This window comes from Neopsephotus bourkii, unplaced genomic scaffold (genome assembly GCF_033783945.1).
Source record: "Neopsephotus bourkii isolate Nb327-2 ecotype Australia unplaced genomic scaffold, CSIRO-AGI_Nbou_v1 NB_991, whole genome shotgun sequence".
NCBI lineage: Eukaryota > Metazoa > Chordata > Aves > Psittaciformes > Psittacidae > Neopsephotus > Neopsephotus bourkii.
Genome location: NW_026901483.1, coordinates 593,291 through 616,469, shown reverse-complemented (window position 1 = coordinate 616,469; position 23,179 = coordinate 593,291). Strand labels below are relative to the sequence as shown.

The window sequence follows — 23,179 nt, the reverse complement described above, 5'->3', positions numbered from 1 at the left end:
CTTGAATTGACAGAACAAGTCAGTAATAGTTACCGTTTGGTTAAGTATGGCAAAGAAAAGGGTAGTTTTCAAGTAATGTTATACTTCACTTTGCTAATTTTTTTAATATATATTTAGAGCTGTCTTATAAATTGTACAAAGCTGATTAGAAACTGGTCTCTCTTTCGAGAGAAAATGTTCATAATATGAATTATGAAGAAATAATTCATAAGTGATTTTTTTAATGTTGTAGCTTAGAATTTCCTTCTGAATTCAATAAGGAATATCACAGAATTGTGTATTAATACTAGGTGATAGGGAGAAATAATTTGCATGTATAAAAGCAGGTTGCAGCCCAGCAGATTTTCAGAGAGGTGAGATGAGACTTGGAGAATCCTAGGAAAGTTGCATCCAATATCCGGGAGCAGTCTTTGTGTTCACTGCTTGCAGAAGATGGATGATGCCCTGCTTTTACACCTTATAGATAGAAATGTTAGGATTATGTGGAGTTTCCTTATCTTTCTTGCAAAGCACATTGTATTCACCTCTGTGCCATTTATGACTCTCCTAATATAGAAAACTGGGAAATAAAAAAAAACAAAACAACACACCACCTGTTATATTTATGGTCTTAACATTTATGATTGGTCTTGCTTAGAAAATATGTCCCTTCTCTGAAAGGCAGAGATGTAGAGTTTATACCCCGCCCCAGGGGGCTGCATCTCAGATGTGTCTGAGTTAATTCAGGGAAAGGTGTGTGGGCTAGCTGGCTACTTGATGTGAGCTGATCAGCCAACTGGAAAATACAGACTTCATCAATCTGTGCATGTGACACTGGTTTTCATGTTGAGCCTTTGCAACTGAAGAAATGGTTTTCATGATTTGTGCTCAGCAAAACTAAAGCCAAGTAACTCTTTCAATGTGCCAAAACCACAGGACAGGCACAGTGAGAGTGATACCAACTGTTGCATTGGACATATTTACAAAAAGTTGCTTTGCTGTAACTTTGATGCCAAAATTGCTCTGAAGAGGTCAGCAGCATGTGTGCTTGTGCTATGTGTGTGGTGAAACTGTAGGAATGGTTGACGTTTTCAATGCAAGATGCGGCAGGCTCTTGAGATTATGAAATAGAGAAGAGTTTATTTATGTTTAAAGGATAAATATTACTGCAGGGTAGCCTCATATTCTCTTAGAGCTGGGATTCTCTAAAAATTGTCACATATCACCATCTTCTGAGCAAACCCTGTACTGCAATCTGTTAACTCTAAACTGAATTCATGAGCTGCAGTGGTCTCACTGTACACTTAAGCAACATGATAAAACTTCTGTAGTTAATACCTGACATTTCAAGTACTAAATTATGATGAAACTTGTATCAAATTTTCTAAGCAAAAGGGCTTGTATTGTTGAGAAATGGGTCTGTGTTCAAAAGTTTGGTGTCTTCTCTGACTGTGAAAAATTCACTGACAAGCAAAAGTAATTCTAAGGAAATCCACAATGAGAAAATCCTATGCAGAAAAGGTAGCATCTGTGACCCTGTTGATAGAAAAAAATCTCATGTTTACTGCATAGATTCCTATAAGCTTTGAACATAAGCTGTGCAATCCCTGGCTCCTGCAATTCTAAGACATCAGTTGTGATTGTGGTTTAGCAAAATTGCTCTATGCAAGAAGTGAAAAATCATACTTTTTGTCTAGGTTTACTTTGTAGTTTCAGTTAATATTATAAAATGTTTTCAGGGTTATATACTTGGTAATATATTGCAGGGATATTGCAGTATTTTTGTAATAATCTTTTTTTCAATAGAATTAGAGAGACATTTATAATGCTTTAAAGGTTGAAAAATATGTTGCCAGAGGGTTGCAGTTTTAGAATTGCACACAAATTGAAGTGGTATGGAAAACCAAGAGTAAAACAACCCAGAAAACACATTCAAGGAGATTACCTCAGATGGCCTTATATATATATAAAACCTGAAAGCAATGCACATACAAAATTGTAAAACTCAAAAGGTATATTTTCAGAAGAAAAGGGAGAGCCTAGTTAGAGAAATACATTCTGTTGTGAAATTTACTCAGGGAAAGGGACAGCGTCCTTTTACCAACTTTATCTATGGAACACGAGGCAGAGCAATAATCTGCTAAAAGAGCATCAATTTGTTACCTGACAATTCAAAGACATTCTGATTTATTATTTGTTCTATGCATCAAGGTTGGATGGTTGTGTTTTGGTTTGTTCTCTTTTCTATATATTTTTCTACTTACATTTAAGGAACAAATGAATGTGAGAAGCTGCCTCTCCAACTGATCAGGGAATGCCACCTACGTTACATACACAAGAAGGGAAAACAAAGCGTAAATATAAGATGAAGAAATCCTGCCCTGAAAAACCCAAATTCTTACGTCCACCTAGATGATACTTTGGTTTTGTATCCCATTTCATACAGTCTTGCCCCAAATTATTTGAGTCTTTATACCTAGTCCCCATTCCTCAACGCTTTTTGTATCTTACTGTCTTGGGTTCTTTTGATTCTCATCCCCATCCCTCTGGGAGTGGGGGGAGGAAGGAGGAGAGGGAGTGAGCGAGATGCTACATGGCTCTGAGTTACCAACTAGGCTTAAACCAGGGCACTTTCAAAAGGCAGAAATTATTTAGTCTAAACCTTAGAGTATTTTATTACCAATTCCTGTCAATTTAGACTTTTTTTGACATTAAATTTGACTAAAACAGATTCATTCTCTCCAACATAGAACTGAAAGTGGCTTGTATTAAGCTTCCTGCCGGTGTAACTTAGAAACACACTTTCAGATATATTTTTTCTGTTATTAAATATGAGATATTAATCTATACTTAAAATACCATATTTAAAAGATCATTCCTGGACAGTCTTTCCCAAATGAGTTGTCCAGGAAGTAAGTGGTGATGTATTATTTTCTTAGTCACATGTGATTGGCTTGTGAAAATCTTGATAACATGAAGCTAGTGCCACCTTCTTCTGTACACTCCAGAACCAACATTATTCATATACAGAACAGAGTTTTAAATTCCTTTTGTGAATGTAGAATTGCAAATAAAAAGTCCTCAAATGTCAGCATGAGGAAGAAAATGTGTGTAGCCATTAATGACTGTGTGCCAGTGATGTAGCGGAACACTATTGAAAAGTAGGAATAGTTTAACGTAGCATTTCATTGTCAGGTTTCTTTGGCAAGAGGTGAGGTCAGCAGAGATAAAAACAATATAATTGACTTCTGATAAAATTCCCCCACCCCCCCGGCAGTGAAAGGACTTCTGATAAAATTCCCCTCTTTCTTTGTAAGGAAATAGGAAATAAAAGGTGAGGCTGGAATTTCAACTGTAGGTGCTCAGCATACAACCTCTTAAAAGTAACAGTGGTGACTGTTGGAGAAATGTAGTTTAATCTCTCCAGGAATAAGTTCTAATCAACAAAATGAAAATTCCTCATGGGAAGAACCCATGCTGAGATGTGCAAATTAATTCAGTGTAGTTTATTTTTATTTTGTCTGGGGTCAGAGAAAGTGAGCGAATTTTAGATGCTGAAGCCCAGGTATTTAGCATGATGCTAACATCATGCACTCCTCCTTTGAATGAGTCTAGGGTCAGGTGGGAAGCAAAAGTTACATCATGTACAGAAATATACATGTCAAAAGAGGTAGGATTAGTCTCACATGACACTTCATTGATTCCCTTTGAGTAGATTACCCTGAGCATTCCTTTCTGGCACGTGCAGCCAACTGTCTCCTTTCATGTTGAAAGATTAATTTTCGCAACCAAAGTGGTTAAGCTGAACCTTCAGTCTTTCCCAGAATTGATTTTGTGGGGTGCTATTCCTGGTTCCCATTCATTACATTATATAACATGCCTTTACTGGTCCAGTTCATGTAGAAAGTATCACCTAGTACAAAAGGAAAAAGGGTTTAAGGGCCAGGGCTTAAAAAGAAAGAAAACACAATAATTTGGATAGAAAAGAAACAGCACAAATAATACTCTTTCTGACAGCCAAGAATCATGATAGAAGCACAGAGCAGTGCAAGGTGAGAAGTAAGAGAGGATGGCTTCTTCCCACACTTGGTAAACCAGCTGTGTGTGCAGCTGTCAGGGTACCTAACAGGAGAAGATGCTACATAACTGTTGCACCTATTCATGTTTGGAGAAACAGAGGAAATATGAAGGGATGACACCTAATCAGAGAATCTATCTAGCATTTCCTCACACCTAATAATATCTAAACATCTCCAAATTCTCTCCAGTTTTCTTTTCTTCTATCTTCCTGTTAGGTGGCCAGTTTCCTCTTGCAGATTGCTAATTTCCTTTCACATGATTTTTCGCTGCTGTACAAATATTAAGGAAAAAAAAAAAACTAAAACTTTAGTACTAAAAACACTGGGGAACTGCTTTCTCGCAAATTCTGTTGTGCCATATTATTGGTTGAATTGAAGTACCTACTCAAATTTTAGTTGGATGTTTTCTAGCACTTAAGATTTCTATCTCAGGATAATTCTTGTCATCATTTCTTCCAAAATTAGATTATTTTGAAATTAATTCAGGATGTGTGTAATAGTCCTCTTATGCTTTACAAGTTGAAATGAACTTTTATACCAATAGCTCCAAATAGGCTTACCAGCCTGTGTAGAACCTACTTCCCAGCTGGACATTTGCACATGAAACTAACATGTAAAGAAACATACTTCATCACTTCTGCTTTCCATGGCACCTTAATAGCAGATCTCTCAGTATCACCTCTTTAGACAGAGACTGAAACTTGAATCTTCACTCTGTCAGAGGGACATGCAGAATTAGTTGTCTACAAGTGGCTTTCAAATCTATTTTTTCCCATGCTGACTGCTTTATGAAGTCGAATTTGGATTGCACTGCCTTTTCTCTGCTTCATACCCTTCCCATCTTTTCCTATTTCCTTTTATCCATACTTACCTTTCTGTTTTCTGTAACAAGATACAGTCCTAAACTTAAAATTTAAAAAGTGTACTAGTTACCACAGCCTTGCCAGAAATTAGTAGACTATTTCATCCCTACACATATGCAAATATTCACCTAGCTGCCTCAGGGGTTGTGGTTCCTGGCAGAAAGAGCTACTGAATTGATCAAACTGATAAATGTTGCTTCATGCTGCAAGCTAAGAGGATGCTACAAATTTTCTTACACTGTTTTTTAAATAAAACTTCATAATTTGATTTCTTTAGAGAGCAATAAAGAAATATAAAAAGGGTAATTTTCTTCTAATACTCTTTTTGAGACTTACGGAAATGGTAGTATATTTAAAGATATGTTTAAGGGGATTATTTACGTCTAGGTGTTTTTCCTCAGTGTCAGATGCCTTGTTTACTGAGAAAGCATTTAAGAAAATCTGTAAGTTGAAAGAGGAGAGAAAAGCAGAGGAAATCCATGTCATCTCTGCGGTTGTAATATTTGCAGGCTCTCAGGCTGGTCCTGTGTGTTTGTGTTAAGGTACTCACCCAGTTTCTGTTCTTCAAAACTGACTCGAGTCTTCATTTTCTTTCCTTACTGCTGACTTGATTAGGTTTTAAGATGTGGCTTTGTATGTTGTAAACCACTCTACTAGTTAAAAACCCATGCCTGCTTTCTCTCCCTTGAGGCTTTGTGCCTACTATAACCGCAAGCAAAATTCAAATTCCATGCAAAGGCTCTATTAGGAAGATGGTGTTGGCAGAGATTAGAAAGAAGTCCTTACCCTTTGAGGGTGCTGAGGCTCTGACACAGGTTGCCCAGAGAAGCTGTGGTTGCCCCATCCCTGGCAGTGTTCAAGGCCAGGTTGAACAGGTCTTGGAGCAACCTCATCTAGTAGGTGTCCCTTCCTGTGGCGGGGGGGGGTGGAACTTGTTGAGGATTAAGGTCCCTTCCAAACCAAACCATTCTATGATTCCATGGTTCTATTTGCTTCTTGCAAATATCTTGATATTTTTAGTTGCACATTAGTTGTATAATTTGTATTTTAGAGTTTTAAAACTCGGCATCTGATATCAGTGCTTTCCAAGCAAGAGTAGAATAAAGGAGGTTATACTGGTTACTGGAAACAGTGATGTGCTGTTACAGGAGAACATGAGATAAGCTTTATTTCAAACCTGATTGATAAGTGATAGTGACCCTCTCCCTCTGATCCACACAAAACTTCTTCTAAATGTATACACACAAGTGTTTATATCAAAGAGTGTACGTGGCTGTTGTGTGACCAAAGCAGGGATTGCAATGAATAGAGCAGAAACATTAGAATTTTTATTACTAATGCTTAAAAGTTAATATTTACTGCAAAAAGGTTTTGTAGGTGGGTGTTCAGACAGATTCCTTATAGAGCAAAGGGGAAGAAAGATAAAATTAACATCCACCTTGCATTCACAAATGTCTTTCTATGCAGATTCACTGTGAAGCTTGGTGCCCAGCCCCCTTTCCTTTGCTTCAGAATGTTGATTTGGTGGGAAGTAAAAATACCTTCTGATGTGAATTCTCTAAACCATGATTCACTAGCTGGTTTAGGGTTTGTTCCCCATTTGCTTGGCTGTTTGTGTTGGTTTACAGTAGGGAAGGGGGTTTTGTGTTGGTTTCATTTGTTTGTTTTATTTTGGGTTTTGGTTGTTTTCCCCTCCACAAAAACAAATACAAAATGAAACTAGTCATTAAAGCAAATTTGTTTCCTGGACTGGCAAGCTAGCAAGAGATCATGTTGGTCTAAAAATTCACAAGCACATGAAGGTAGTTCTAAGCGGATACACTGATAAGCTTCTGTTGTAGTACATCTTCATGTAATAGCCCCAAAGGAAATAATCTGCAGATGTCCTGTACTTTCAGGCCTCTGCAGACAATCAGTTCAGGTTGCCAAAGGCAGAGATGGGAGTGAGCTCCTTTCATAGAAAGGGGCCTCCTGATGTGTGCTAGAAGGAAGGTATATTTTATTTTATGTGGACCAGATGCAGTTAGGAAGTAAGGACAGTAAGACAGGATCTTTTGTTCTTTTAGAGTACAGAAATGAGATTTATACTTCCGTGTTTTCTGTTCTTAATGAATATAAAATAAACCCCACAAAACTATTAAAACATAGTCTAACTTTTCTTAGCAGAGAAAGTAAAGTTTATTTGACCATAGCATGCTATATATAAACAATTGATTTTTCAAGTTAAAAATGTTTTTTTTCCTTTTATAAATATGCTTATGAGATTTCATCTTTAGAAGCATTCAATAGGATTAATAGTATATTTTCTTTTCAATATTACATTGCTGAACTCTCAAAACACAGTATTCTATCAGAAAAGTTTACACGTTCAGCGAATTTTCACCTGTCCTGAATTTTCTGAGCTAACAAAACAACAACATAACACTAAAGTTGGTACTGTCCAAATATTGTGCTTCACAGCATAGAATATCTTACATACATTCTTTTTCTAAAATACACTCTCAGCATTTGATATTACAAAAAGAAATGAAATTAATGAGAAACAAATCAACCTTCATTAGAAATTGACACACAAAAAGAAAACATCATGCATGTGGAATATTAACTGCTGTTTTGAGGTGATTCTTCCCCTGTTTATTCTTGATTCTTAGCATTCCCTTACTTTCAAATAAAACATTAACATGCTCATATAAATGATATAGAACATTACACAGTGGATGTGTTGGGGTTTTTTCTTACCATCTTTCAACTGTACATGAGAGAAAGCTGGTAATCTTCAGCTGAGGTCAAAGATTGTCATATCAATATGATATAAAAGTTTAATTTTGTAAGTCATATTCAAAGAATGTACTTATATGATTGTTTTTAAAATGTAATGTGTGGTGATTATCTCAAAAATAGTCAAATTAGTTTAACACCTACTGACAGATGGTTAGTGGGCAAAGACAAATCCATGAATAACCTGATACCCTGATCAGCATTAAAATATCACATATCTATGCACTGTGAAAAAGATTGCAAATTATGTTAGCATTGTGTTTTGACAAAAGAGATCTCTTTCTGTTGGCACACAATAACATAAAGATACCTTAGGCCTAGTACTTCTTGCACCATTCAATTTAATATACTGCTAAAAATGGATATTCTGTTACAGTACTAACAGTGCCAGGAGGTTGAATAGCAACCAGATTCTATGTTTCTCTGATATGTTTTTAAAGTTAATTTAGTAATTTAATTTCTTAAAATAGAAATGAAGTTACTTCTGCAGAGAATATTCTGCTGCCAGTGATACTGATGGGCAAATATTTCCTTCTGTGCAGTTCTTGGTGGAAGGTTTTTCTCTGTTATTCATTTTCATTTACATAAAGTATAAAAAGCTCTTTTTATCAGCATTATCATAACTGCCACCATAGAAAAGGAAAAAGTTTATGAAATCTTATACACCCTTTTATGACTTTACTATTGCAGTTTATAAATAACAGATACACTTTTGTAACAAACCTGAACCATTTAAACATATTTTTGATTTTTTTTTTATGTATTAGGCATAATAAAATAATTCAGTTATGCAAAATTCTCTGATTTCTGTAATGTGGGAAGACACTTCTGTGCTCTAATAGCATAATGGCTCAGAGATAAGTTTTCTCTGTCATGGAGGGCTGCTGAGATGTATATAGTCTGTACTGCGTTTTGGAATGTTTCTTATCTTCCTGACTTCACAAAACTCCACTCAGTTTAGTTTCACAATATTTATAGTCTTCAAGGCAACTTCACAACAACAACACATGCTCCAGCCCTTCCAATATTGACAGGAACTTCCTAAAAAATAAAAAAAAAAAAAAAGGAAAAAGAATAAAAACCCAAAACATTTTTAGTTACTCCTATGGATAGGACTAGAAAGAATTATTTGCAGATTAAAAGTAAATCAATTTGTTTATTCAAATTACTGTACTGAAAGAAAAACCACCCTATATAAGATTGAACCAGAGATCTAAAAACACAGTTTGGGCTTTTGGGGAAAGGCTTTAGCAGCCTCTCAGAGTTAGAGGAGTGTAGGCTAGTGGTGTTGCTCTTAACTTCTGTAGAAGACCCTTGTATCCTGTGTTCTGAAACCACAAACTGTGTAGCCACAAAAGCACCTCAACAGTTAGAAATATTTCCTCTTGGTCTCAGTGGTGGTGGCCATAAACATAAAAACTTGGAAGTGTCTCCAGCAGAGGGCATTGCCCACAAACACATGACAGGCCCAACGGCTGTAAATTCAAGCACAAATGATTTGTGCAGCGTGGATCACAAGCCCGTGTACTGCTTCCACCCTTTAATCTGAAAAATCTCACACTGTTATTTCACAGAAGAGGCAACCAATGTTTTATGAAGCTCAACTACACTATTACTGCATCCTAATATAACATTTTTCACAAAACCAGTGATAATTTTGCAACTTTTTTTTTTTTATTTTGGTCCACTATTTGGACAGAATTCTTCCCATCTGTGGGAAAAATTCTTATTATTTCTTAAACAGTTCTTCCTGTTACCTCTGTCCACTCATTATTTTGAGCATCATAGGACTCCACGGTATCCAGGTACGTATGTCCGTCATAGCCCCCAACAGCATATAATCTGTCCCCCAGAGGACAAATTCCAACAGCATCCCGAGGTACACTCAAGGGGGCCACTGTTGTCCAAGCATCTGTTTTAGGATCATACCTAGGATGTTTTATAATAAAATTTAGAAAAATACATTGTAGAAACACATTTCAAATTTAAATGATTGATATTTGCTTACTTTCTGCTACACTGTAGTTCAGTTTACACCATGAGCTAATATATAGATAATTGAGTGATGCAATTACATATCTTGCCACCAGAGGGGTCTTCAAGCACATGAAAAATGCTCATATTTTCACTTTGTGATTACAGCCTCTTCACTTCTATCAGATTAAAGAATCAGTAAATTTTCAATATAAATGAGGCCTGAGAGGATGATAACATGGCCATCTGTTGACTCAGCAAAGCTAATTTTAATATATTCTTTTTCTTACTCCTTAAAGATTTCTGTTTTCTCTTTGCATCAATGTTGATTTTATTTCTGATTTGTATTCACTCAACTTCCACTGTAAGTTCAAGTGAATTCCAGGATAGCTCCAGGTTTACACTATGTGACTGGGAACAGAACTGAGCTATTGTTATCACAACAAGGAGTACTTGCTTCTTGTTTGCCTTTCTTGTCCCCAAGTGACAGTAGTGTCAATGGATAGGCATTGACCTTTTGGTCAATATCACTTGGAGGAAGAAAGAACTGAAAAGTACTTAGTTCTTACAATATATGATGCAAGTAACCCAAGCCTGGGTTTTGGCACTTGAGAAACAGAAAGGTCAGGTGTTGTATTTGTCTTACTTGTTGAGCTGTCTTTACCTAGCTCCTGGGCAGCTCAAATAGAAGGAGGAGCTGGGGAGAATTTGTTTCTGAGGCGTTTTTGTTACTACAAGTAGATTGGAAGTGAGTTACTGTGTTCAAAATATTATTTTAGAAAGCATAATATGTTTTGCAGACATAACATTCCACTTGTGAAAAGATTTCCTTTGCTGCTATAAGTTATTTAATATTTCCTTCCTGGAATATATTTAAAAAAAAGGAAAAATAAAAGAATTCCTTACCTTTCTACGCAGTCGGAAAGTCGAGAGCAGTGGTTGGAAGCAGGTGCATCATGACCTCCCACAGCGTATAAAAAACCATTGTATGTTGCAACACCAACACCGCCTCTTCTCTTAGACATGGAAGCACATATGCTCCACTTGTTTGTGTGTGGATCAAAACATTCCATTGATTTCAAGCAGGAGCTTCCATCTCGTCCACCGACAGCATATAGTCTGGGATTATTACCCACAAGAAGACAAACAATTTCAGTCTCTAGGCTCGTATTTTAATAGAAATTTTATGTGGTTAACTTCATTCAAATCACTTTAAAATGATCTTTAGGCCTGTTATTTGCTATATGACTAGGCTCTGGAACTTTCTTTGCACAAAGTGTTTTGTAGTTAGTTGAAGGAAGGTTTATTCTTCATTTGCAGTGTAAATTTTCAAGCAGTCTTATTTGAAAATTAAGCTTTAAAATGAATATCAGCTTCTTTAAGTGTGAGCTATATATGGAGTTTGATAGATGCTACATATGTTTTAAATATATGGGTAGTACTCCATGTAACAGGCTTATGGAGTATTTGACATCTTAAGTTTTGCATTAAGCATTTTTCTTATATGTTATATGTAAAAGAACTTCAATAATACCATTATATAACAAAAACATATATCAAAAATGTACTAAATATCGTTTCCTCGTTGTATTTAAGATCTGCTGGACAGATGTTACCATACAGGTAACTTGTCTGCTCATCCTAAAGGTACTCAGCAAATGACCAAAAATGGAGATTTAAACCAGCTGATGTTGGGACAATATGTAAGAATAAGTGGTAGAAATCCACATTAAGAAGCATGAGAATTCTGTGGCTTTTTGTCATGGCATTTTAAAAAGGCTGAATTTCTTTTGTGTTTCAAGCTAACTTGTACGTTGCTAGCCTAATGTTAGTATGCATACGGGATTTAAAAATAGCAGAGATGTTTAGGTGTTGAGTGTGCCAGTTGTTCTGGTCTGTTTCAAACTTGGCTAACACTGCCATGAAATTGAATTTACTTAGTACATGTAATTAGAGACCTAGGGAACATGTGGACTTGTCCAAAATCACCTAAAACAAATCAGTTGAATTTGTTTCAGAAGTGCCTGTTTTTCTCCAGCATCTGGAGAAACTTTCAGACTTCTCTGGTGTGTAATTTAACCAGAAGATTCTTGACCACTCTTAGAATAATACAAAGTTTCTAGCACTCTCTTCTAATGTTTGTGAATGGAAGACAGACTTGAGTTCAGTTGTGGAGTTTGTTGCCTGACCCATAAAACACTTGAGGATTTGATTGTTTTCTTTTCACATCATGCCATTAGATACAGACTACTTGTTTACACAGCTTTCCCCGGGAGAGGAAATCACTGTATATACAAACAGATTGGTTGGGATCTTTTGTTCTCTGTAACATGTCTAGAAACGTGGTTGTGTGTCCCGTTCTCTAAGGAAAAGAATTAAGAAAGTGCTCAAAAAATGGTGTTCCATGGAAACTTAAAAGTCTTTTCTGGTTGGGTTTAAATATTCAGTGTGGCTTAGGGAAATAGGAAAAGGAGAAGCATTCTGTTTGGTTAGACCATAGCAGTAGCACTGAATGATGGACATTTTGATCTTGGCTCCCCGTGGTATGCCACCAATTACATCAGTAGACTAACAGACATGATTTAAGCCAGGCTGGAGACAGCTTGTATCAGGAGTGATTGAGAGCAGAGTCAGGATCAGGCTGGATTTCCTCTTTGACAAAGTGGTTTCCTGCATGTTTCTGTGGAAGGTACCAGCAGGAGTTTCTGGTGAAGTTTATGCTGAGAACATTTCCTCTGAGATATAAAGAGGCTTGAACATGCACTTCTTTCTTTCTTGGGCTTTTGAGTTAATGATTAAAATTGTGTTGTGTTGGAATGCAAAACCCTGACTTGTGTGTGAAGAAGTTTTTGCATTTGCAAATACTGGTTTCCTGACATCTTTGTTTCTGTTCCATATTCTTGTCTTCCTCTGGAATTTAAGAAGTAAACAGGGAAGCCAGTGATAAAATTTCAGTATAAATGCAGTAGTCTGCCTTCAACTGTAATATTCCAGGCCTCTACAAATTGTCATTGCTTCCCACAGATTTAAGAAGGAAGGTTGGCTGAAGCCATGCTCTCCAACAGAACCTAGGGCCTGTTACAAGGGTATTTTCTATTTCTAGTGCCAGACTCTGGTGCTGAAGAAGGAAAACAGAATTCTGTTTGGCATTACTTTAGGAATTATTCTTCCTATTTTCTAATAGTAACATACAATGTGTAACACACTGTTAACAGCAGGTTACACAGTAGATTCATACATGTGTCTGTTCTCATGTAAAAGTGTTTGAATGACTTAGGAGTGTCTTAGGAGGATGTTTAAATATGTTTTGAAAATCACTGTAAACCAATGTACAGTGAGCACATGATCTCAGTGTATTTAAGCAATAGATAAAGTGCAGAATAAATCTGGGTAGGGGTAAGACTTATAGGAGGCTGTTTATTCCATACCTAATTATGGAACTTGTTTTCCTTTCATTAAACGCAGCATACACTTTTAAACATTGAAAAATTATTCACGATTGTGAATTTGTATGTTGAAGATGTAGCTGGGTGGAGGAGGTGTAAAATAACAGAGGAATGACTTTGTGTGTATTCTTTTAAATGGTGTGCCCTTAGAAACTGTGATTTTAAAGTATAAATATAAACTTGGAGTATTTTTTTTAAGTAGCCAATCTTTTATCCCACAAGTTATATTCTAGGTTAAAATCTGTTACGCATGTAATAACACTTTCAAATTGCTGTAACTTAAAAGGGCTGAAATATGTTTAGAACATGACTGTAAGCTTGAAAATAATTTACCACGCAGCAGAGAAAAAGCTTTCCTTTCTTGTTTTTGTGCATTATATTTTCTCTTTGTTTTCTCGAGGTGATTAATTACTATCAGATTGGGAAGAAAATTTAAGAAACTATATTTGCAAGGAAGGAAGCAAATGAAAAACCAAAGAGCAGTTTTCCTGTTGACATACTTGCTATTTAATGCTGCAACCCCTACGGTGCTTCTAGGGGTTGACATGCTTGCAACATAATTCCATTGCCGTGCTTGTGGATCCCATCTTTCCACGGTATTAAGGTAACTCCATCCATCATGGCCACCAACAGCATACATTGGTCCTTCAAGCATTGCTACTCCTTAAAAGATAGAATTAGGCACAAATTACAGTATCTAATAATTTCAGTGACCAGTAGTGTATTAACTTCATACTTTAATTCTGCATATGTAGATAAGCAATTTCAGCTGGTATTAATCTATCTAAAAGCTACCTTGTCATTTAGCAGAATAAACAAAGATAAACAAAATACTTCATATGCAATGTTCTGAATAAGCATCATCATCCAAAAGATTAGAGGAAAGCTGCTTAATTCTGATGTTCTCTTCTTGGACTTTTATCTCTTCGACTTTTCCTGACCTTGTTCTGAAATGAATTTGAGCCCCTAAATGAGAAACATTACTATTCTTTTCAAAAAAGGCAAAGGTTGAGCCATGCAAGGAAAAATACGCTGAAATCAATGACCTGTCCTTACTCTGAGCCAGCCGAAGCTCTGTAGTCTGGCCAGCATGAAGCCTGAGTGGGTGGGTAGCTGGCTGTCCTTACCAGCTAAGTACCATAGCATTTTAATGCCTGTAAGGGGAACACACTTTTGGATGAGAGCTGGCTTGCATCTGTTGTCCTTGAGGCCCAGGAGAGTGAACTTGGCTGTCTCTGCAAAGCTCTGTGTGGAGATACCCTTCTTTGGAGAGAAGGGCTTAGGTGCTTCCCCTTTGGGAAGCTGCTGCTGCTGTTTGCTTCCTTTGTGGGTAAGGCAAAATATTCGAATCTGTCTGCTTAGAAGTTTTCCAAGTCTGTCTTTTCAGGGCTAAATACACATTTTTTTACAAAAGTGCTAAGTCTCCACAAAATCACACTGAAGCTAATAGGAGCTGTAAGTGTAAGAGGCAGTATTGCAAACCAGGCTGATGCACGCACAGAAGCCTAACTTTGGGCACTAAAATTTACTGTTGTGACCTACTCATTGCGTAGAATTATGCCCCTGCAGTTGGTAATTATAAAGACTTCAATGAGAAGTATTTAATCTGTTTTGTCATCTTTTCCTTTGCTACCTACTAGTATGTGTTTTATAAGTTTGACACACTAGCTGGTAAGAACCCCTCACCATGTATTCTTCACCAGCAGAGAAGGTGATACAGGCCACAGGTTTAGCAAATACTTCTGGATCAATGTTTTTCTGTTACTCAAATAAAAATATTCTCAGTCATTTGAACTTACTGACGATTTCAAGCAGTACCTGTTTCTGTAAACTTAAGAAAGACAGCTTTTTCATAAGAACTGTTATAATATAAATCTTTCAAAAATAATCATATTCCTTCCTTTAGAGTCTCCTTAACTGTAAACTTATCCTTATTTTTAATACTTCCAGAAGTTAATTCTAGATTTCATATTCATATTATTCATTCACTGTAAATAATGTTAAAGAATGTTGTGCAGAAAAGAGCCACAGATACCAAGCCACGGCAGAGCTCTGTAAAACTTCTTGTAGTTACAGCGTTAAAATTACTGAAGTTGTACTTATTTCCTTACCCTAGTGTTTTCTGCAGTGTGGTTAGCTCTCTGATAGGATTTTCACAGGTGTTTGGTACCTATGGCCTTAAGTTATAGTTTAAAAAATACTTAAATTGGGCTGTTTCTGTATCACAGGCATCTCTCTAGACTGTTAAATTGGGTGAAGAGTTCATTGTTTTCACTGTTGCTTATTTTTTGTAACTTTCTAAAGGTGAAATTAACTTTGGAAGACCAGTGCAATAGCGGAAAGGGGAATACTAATAAATATCACTGTCATTAAATCATGGCAATAGGCAGCTCTGTCTTTGAAAAATAACTTTTACAAATATGTCCACGTTACTAAATGCTAAAAAAAAAAAATAAAATAAAATAAAATGCCAGTGGTGTTTGCATCAACCAAAACTGATTTGTGTGTGGTGCAAAGTATTTACAAAGAAAGAGCACCTCTTACCTAGGCCATGTCTGTGTGTTGACATAGGAGGCATTATAGTCCAGACTTTGGTGATAGGGTTGAAACATTCCACAATGTTAGATGTTTTCAGACCATCTCTTCCCCCCACAATGTACAGCTTGTTGTCAATTACTGCAACTCCAAACTGTAACCGTCTACCGTTCATAGTACCAATTTGTATCCAGCTGTTAGTCCTAAGGTCATATTTTTCAATTGTAGTGGTACCTGTAAGAAACATAAGCGTTATGAGACAGCCATGAGTTGATCAGTACCCAGCAGTCAGTGGTCAGCACACCGCAAAACATTATTAAATTATAACGTTGAAATTCTGTGCGTGGACTTTTACAGTGGCTCCCCAAGAACTTCAGTTGTGAAATGTGAACCCTAGTGAGCAAGCTGCATTAATTACATGCATATGTGATCGTCAAATCTATGAGAGTTAACTGGAGGCAAGAAGATGCAGAATTACATGCCAGCAGATTTTTTAATACTGAAGTTTTAGACATAGGTTAAACCTGTTACTTAAATACCATATAGGTAGTTGTGGCTTTTTAAATATTCCTTATGAATACAGTATCTCACAACTATGTACTCTTTAAACATGTTTATGCTGAAACCATTAGTGATACCAGAAATGCAAAATATATTCATGTGTCTGTATTTCTTATGACTTGGGCACGCATCCTCATGAATAGCTTGGATATTTCCTTTTTATGGTAGGAACAAGCAGTAGACTATTGTGTGTACACATTTGGTTCCCACAGGTAGCTTCACAGAGGTTCACCTTTGCAGCAGCCTTGCAGTAACTGCTTGTCTAATGTAACTTATAATTGTATTTTCATTTTTTTTTCAGGTCACTGAAATTATAGTAATGTTTTTGCTGCAATTATTCATAAGGGCCATGCTCTCTGGGCATTCAAAACGGCCAGTTTTCTACGCCCTGGCTCCTGACAGTCACTCAGCAGATGTAATTGCTCCTTTGAGAGCTGGTTTAGCACAGTGGGGAGATGGCTGAGTAGCAACCAAGGTAGAAGAGGCAATTGCAGTTGTACATACAGTGCACCCCAGAGTTCAGCTTCAGCTCAGGTGAAGATGAGAAAAACAGAGCTGATTTCCTGTCTGTTCCTTGTCTGGGATTTGACACTAGAGAAACAGTATTTTGAGAATTACAATAGGTAGGTAGTGGCTGAGGAATTATTTACAACAGCAAAACAACCATCAATAAAGAAGAAAAGAAAGGTGTCATTTGGTTTAGGGAGCTCCTAGAGATGGTATGATATATGCAAGTAATTTAGTGAAGTAAGAGCCTATTTCAGGATATGTTTTCTCTCATCTGTATGCTTTTCCAGATGCATAGACTAGGAAAGAAACTTCCAGATCCATCTGCAATAAAAGAAAGTCTACTTTTTTCCCCTTTCTTGTCCTCTTTTAGTTTGAGTAACTGGATTTGACTGTTCTTCCCACTTTGTTAGTCTCTTTGCTCCTTGCTTTGATTCCTTCTCATTTATTCTATGCTCATATGGGAGTACCCCAAACTTCTTTGCTTCAAAAGAAATTACTTGCACACTAACTAAAAGACAGGAAAAATACATTAAGGTATACAGTGTGTTCATGCATAGCCTGTAGGCTGCAATTTTTACAGAGGCTGGAAGGTAGCTTTTGAAAGTTAAATGTGGTTTAGGCACATTCACGTTTTTCAAAATACCAGCTGAAAGTAGCTCTTTGATCTTCTTTTGATCATTTGAAGTTGAGATTTGACTTCATATACCACCTGAGATATGCACAAAGCCAAACCTGGCATTCACTGAGAGTTTTCTTTATCACAGAAAGCATATTATTGCCAGGGGAGGTTGTTGCTCCCTTCTCAGAATCGTTCTTTCAGTGAATCATATTTTTTTTAGGTGAAGTTTCCTTTATCTTACAATCCAGCACAAGCTCAAAGTATGAGTCAGAGCTGTAGAGGACAGCAGGGAGGAGAGGAAGTGCTGTTCTTCTTAACCATCAAAAGGCAAAAGTTCAAACAGTTGGCTTTGTTCCAAGGTAATAAGTAAAAGAGGCACCAACAGGAAGTGCAGATGTTGACTGAAATAGCCCTTTCTTTGCATAACCTTTACTGAGAAAAAACCTTTTAGAAAGATTTATTTTTATTTTGGTAGAAGTTGGTTTAAAGACCTTCAATCCTTGGTTTAAAGATGACCTTCAATCCTTGGTTGTTTGCTATAATTCATAAATAGTATCTTAAATGGAACTATACTAATTGCTATGGTTTAACTTCATTTTGCTGAATTATTTGAGGAATGAATGTTTTCATGTTGTGATGGTGATGAACTTGTATTGTGCACCTGACTTGATTGCACAGAGACAGTAAGGTAGCACTGCAAGACCTCTCATACAGGAAAAATCAGTCATCAGCAACTTTTTGCCAACCATGAAATGCATTAGCTTCCTTGTATTTCTACCCACACAGCTAAAAGTACTACTGTTCAGCAAGTTGCTAGACTTTAAAGTAATTATAGTTCTTTCGCTCCAAGCTGTGGGTTTGAAGTTAAGAAAATGATCTAATATACAGCTTACTGAATAGAATGGTGTAATATGTAAAGCCCTAAGCTGATTGCAGCTGTGAAAATCAAATAATAAAAACTGGAATACCTTTATAACACTGAACTTTCAACCACAAACCTGAATAAAACCTGTGTATGAAGTCCTGAAAAAAAGTTGTACATACTGTTGCACTTATGGTAAAGTACAGATCTTTCCAGCTGAAATTTTATAGTAAGGATTGATAAGATTGATAAGTGTTCTTTATAGGACAGTAATGCTTTCTGGGTTTATTTTTATTTCTTTCAAAATTTTTCCAGCTTTCTGACTTTATCAAAAAATGGAGCATAGGGTTCTAAGCCAACGTTAAATGCGTCTGAAATTATTCTGAATATAATTTTTTTATTATGAAGTGTAAAGTCAAACTATACTCACAAATTCTTACAAAACTTGGTTTTAAAATCACTATCTGAATCAAAATTCTTTAGTCTGCATTTCAAGATGCATGTACATCATTTAGAAACACACGATTTTTGCCAGAAGAAGAAACACCTAATACATAGGATTGTGTCTGTGTTTATATTTTTCTTCTTTTTCAACCCTTAATTGCTGTTTTCCTAACAAGTCTTTAAATAATTGTCATATATCATCTGGGTATCTGGAATACAATTCATTAATACAGTTAAATAAATACTGTGAAGTTAATCTCTGCGCTTACCTTTAGTGGCATCCATACCTCCTACAGCATAAAGTGCACCCACTGTAGATTTTCTAGGCTTAGTTCGAGGACTTTGCATCATGGACCGTCTCTCTGGTAGGAGGTGGTACTTCATAGCCTCCATAAGAAGCTTCTGACACTCTAAGTCGTCTGCAAACATTGGACTGTTTTCTAGATCAGCTAGTAACTGAGAAATGAAAAGTGATGATCTTCATATAGATACCTAAATCATTAAAATTGTAAGTACAATAGTAATTAAAATATTTGCAGCTACAAAACTCATTTTTGGTTCCCCTCTCACTCAAGCTTTGCTGGAAACTCTGCTTTAATGTAAGCAAAATAATATAAAGGTAGGCAAAAGACTTTATATATGAGTTGGTTTTTTTCCCAAAAACTTTCTTTTAGCATTTAGGGAAGATTAAAATTGCAAGTGTAGTAGTGCACCCTCTGAATGGAAAACTCCTTTTGATATGAGTATGAGAAAATCTAACAAAAAATACTGCATATCTCTGTGAATATCACAGTATGTTAAATATCTTTCAAATGTACATAGTATTTTGATACTTAATCCAAAACTGAGTATTTGCAGCTTCAGTCATGGTGACCCATAAAATAGCTGTAGCATCCTGAAAGTCTTGATACTCCTATAAGCTTTTCTGATGTGATACATAGATTCTCTACAATACAGATACAACAGTGCCAGCTGACTATAAAACAGTTGTGACTATCTCCGGAACTTATTTACTGAAGCATCTCTTTCAGTCTTAAAGGACAAGTAATGTCAATGCTTGCATCAGTCAGCAATAATCTAGAGCCTTTTACTTTTTCTGAGTTTTCTGGCAATACAGAAATAAGTATTGCGCCTTACCTATCCTGCAGTTTGATAAATGTGAATAAATATCTTTGCATAGCATCTATGTTGCTATTTTATTAGAGGAAAAATAAATACTGCAGTTGCTACCCCAAAAAATAAACCTATACTTTTGTAATACCTTTAGACTGACATTTTAGAGGCAGTTCTGAGCCTAGTATTTATGCTTGAATGGTGGGATTTTTTTCATCAATACAAACAATGCGTATCTTCCATGAAGTTGAAAAGAAGGGGGGACACACCACACAAAAAACCACCAAAACACTGCAGCCAAACCCACAGCCTTTTCACATAACTCTTTCTGACTAATGCTTGAGGCAACCATTTCTGCTGGTAGTTAAGCTCCTGTTAGCCCTTCACATTCATACCTGGGGGGAAAGTAGAGGCAGTCTAATGTAAGAAAGAAGCATTCCTAGGTCTCGTTGCCGGTTTTGCAAATCATGCCTCACCCACATCATTAATGCCTGGAATATGGCTTCTTCATCTGGAACATTGATGTCATCACTAGACAGCAGCTTTGCAATTTCATTAGCAGGGAGCAACAGAAATTCCTGGTTTTTTATTACTTCTGTGAAGTGGTCCTAAACAGTAAAAAAAAAATTGAGATTTCAATGCACTGATTATTTTCACACCTTGGAATAACTTTTTCTTGGATAATGTAGACTTTGCATATATTTTGTTCCTGTTCTCTCCCGCAGATACTGAAATGCATTATATATTCTAAAGACCACTGCATCTCGTTTGACCAATTAAAGGAAATGTTGGTTGCTCTTTGCTTCCTCACTCTTGTAGAACTGAACAGTAATGCTCATCTTCATCCTGCCACACTTAGCAATGTGCTTGCCTGGCTTCCTGTCAGTATGTCCTGTCTTAGGGGTTTCCCCCTGGCAGTTTTGTCGATCAGTGTAATCCTAACACTGAAGCTTAACAAAACCACAATTAGATTTAATGTGTACCCTAAGAATACCAAGGGGGGGTATTCAAATAAAATGTCTACCTTCTCTTACAATCTAAGCAAATTACATTGAAACCTTCCAGTCCTTTTGCAATGAGCAGTGCCAGGTGTTGACTGCATGTCTTCACTCGTATGAGAAGAAAGAAAATTAAAATCACTTTTCTGAAAGTACTTTTTAGGCAATAGAAAATTGAACCTGTCCCAGCAAAGGACTCACAGTCTTTAATTACTGTTGTAAAACTCACCAGCTCCAGAAATGGCAACAAGTATTAAATCCCTAGAATGTTTCAAAGAATATTTTCCATAAAAATAGTAGGTTGCACACTCAAGTTACAACTGTATTATAATTGATATTAAAGTACATCAAGTATCCTTGCTTGTGCTATCTCCAAAGGAAGAAAGAAATTTCGTTAAGAGAGTTGGGGGTTTTATGTTACATGCAGAGAAATACATGTGTAGGTATTAATGTCTGCATTTGAGATGTTAATTTATGTACCTGGAAGAAATATATCATATTTGGGAACCAGATTGGAATTGAACAGGTGGAGAGATTTTACTGTAGCTGATGTTTTTATTATTTATTTTCAGTTGTTTCTTAGCTTTGTGTAACTCTTTTCAAGAGTACCAAGGATATAGAAGTAAATATAGAAGTATCAGTGATTAAAGGAGATGTTAACTTTGTTCTGTTATGCATATCCTGCTTTAATATTTTGTGACAATCAGAGAATAGGAACAGGAAGGCCAGTCCTAAGGTAGTTACAAATATAGCACAAGATGTTTATCAGAACAAGCTCTATCTCCACAAAAAGATACCAGGCAGGAAACTGTTAATACTTTGCATCAATGGCTAAAGTAATTGAAGGGGAAGGTCTCCATTGTCTTTGCTTTTATTGAATGGATGTGATGTTTACAGCTGATTATCTTCTCAAAATGTTCAAATACTACTAGTTCATTTGAATGGTCTATGTTTACAGCACAACATTATGGTCTTCCCCTAACATACACATTTCAAGTGGGTGAGCTTGGCATGAAACAAAGCAGAATGTTTTATTTTTCTTCTTCCACAACACTTGGGTGTTTATACATTGTTATGATCTCTTATTCCCCCAAGTGTTCTTTAAAATCACTTTGAGGGCTTAAAAGAAAATTTTCTTTACGGTTATTTGATGGAGCTGCAGATTTCCTTTTCTGGCTCTAAATTGCCAAGTAGCTGCAAACCTGCTAGGTGGTTTTATGACATGCCTGGTCTTCCTTCGTGGCATCATTCTCAGTCTGTGTTACACATAAGATATGGGAGATGGTTCTAGAGGTGGAAATGCTGTTTTCAGGAAGACATAGTATAAAGCCTGTATGCACAGTACTGCTGAGTCTTGTTGATTCATTGTGATCCTTCACGTAGGGTGTACTTTCTACATGACCCAACTGCCATTTCTGTGGCACAGTTTTACACATAGAAAAAGTCTTAACTCCTGGGGAAGTCTGGAGGATTTGAAAAGTTAAAAACAAATCTGAACAAGGCTCTCTTATAGTCTGACATCATAACACCGTATGTGTAGCCACATGGTTTTAGTTCAGTTCTTCAGAAATCTGGCCTGTGAATTTTAAATGCTTAAGCTTGTTGCCTGGGTGCTAGGGCTGGTGGGAGAAAGGAGGCTGCAGAGGAGAGGTGGGAATTTCCTGATTTTTAGCTGAGTATGGAATAGTGTATACTGAGGCTGAGTGAGCCTCTTTCTTAAATGTCCCTTTTCAGACTTTAAAATATAAAAGGAATCTAGATTGCTGCTAAACAAATCATTCATTAGTATAACAGGATGGAGCACAACCAGTGCCCTCAATCTGCAAAGGCCACTGTCATTTATTCCAGCATGTGAAAGTGTATAAGTGTACTCTTTCTGGAATGCTGTCAGCATATGAAGCCTCTAAACTGGTTTTGACACACTACACTAATATTTCAAGCATAAAGCTGCCATGTGTATCCTAACAAGTAGCTCTTTTTATATTTATTTAGCTGTAGCAGTTGCTCTTCTTTTTGTGTTTAAAGTTGCTATATAGCACATCTTGTTGCCCTGAATATTTATCCCTTGATTTCATTTCACAGCAAGCTATCTTGCTTCTCTGTTTCCCACACTCTGAATATTCATTTCTTGCTTTAAGCCAGAGGATTATGCTCCAGTCAGGGGTATGCTTCTTTTTAGCATTCCAAATCTTTCTGATTCATTCTTTATTTTGGCTCTTTTTGCATGTGTTTCACCTTAAAATCAGCTTTTGAATTTTGTGTGTTGAATCAAAAGCATAAGAATGGGTCATTTTTGTTTGCCTCTTGACATTAGCCATGTTAAGGCTGTGGGGTTTTTTGAGGAAACATATACATCAAGCTTATCATACTGCATACTAAAGTTCAGTAAGTACATCCTTCTACAAGTCAACACTCTGA

General features: G+C 36.5%; 1 protein-coding gene across 1 annotated transcript in view; it reads right to left on the bottom strand.

Moving 5' to 3' along the window:
- Nucleotides 1-7,353: 7,353 nt before the first annotated feature.
- KLHL4 (kelch like family member 4) overlaps nt 7,354-23,179 on the bottom strand; it is a 44,162-nt gene continuing 28,336 nt past the window's right edge. Inside the window, exons 5-11 of the mRNA XM_061359681.1 lie at nt 20,159-20,371; nt 18,920-19,106; nt 15,664-15,888; nt 13,620-13,782; nt 10,580-10,792; nt 9,457-9,628; nt 7,354-8,740 (exon numbers count right to left, since the gene is read on the bottom strand). Coding sequence (XP_061215665.1) covers nt 8,681-8,740; nt 9,457-9,628; nt 10,580-10,792; nt 13,620-13,782; nt 15,664-15,888; nt 18,920-19,106; nt 20,159-20,371 — 1,233 coding nt within the window. The 3' untranslated portion in view covers nt 7,354-8,680. The remainder of the gene's footprint in view (nt 8,741-9,456; nt 9,629-10,579; nt 10,793-13,619; nt 13,783-15,663; nt 15,889-18,919; nt 19,107-20,158; nt 20,372-23,179) is intronic.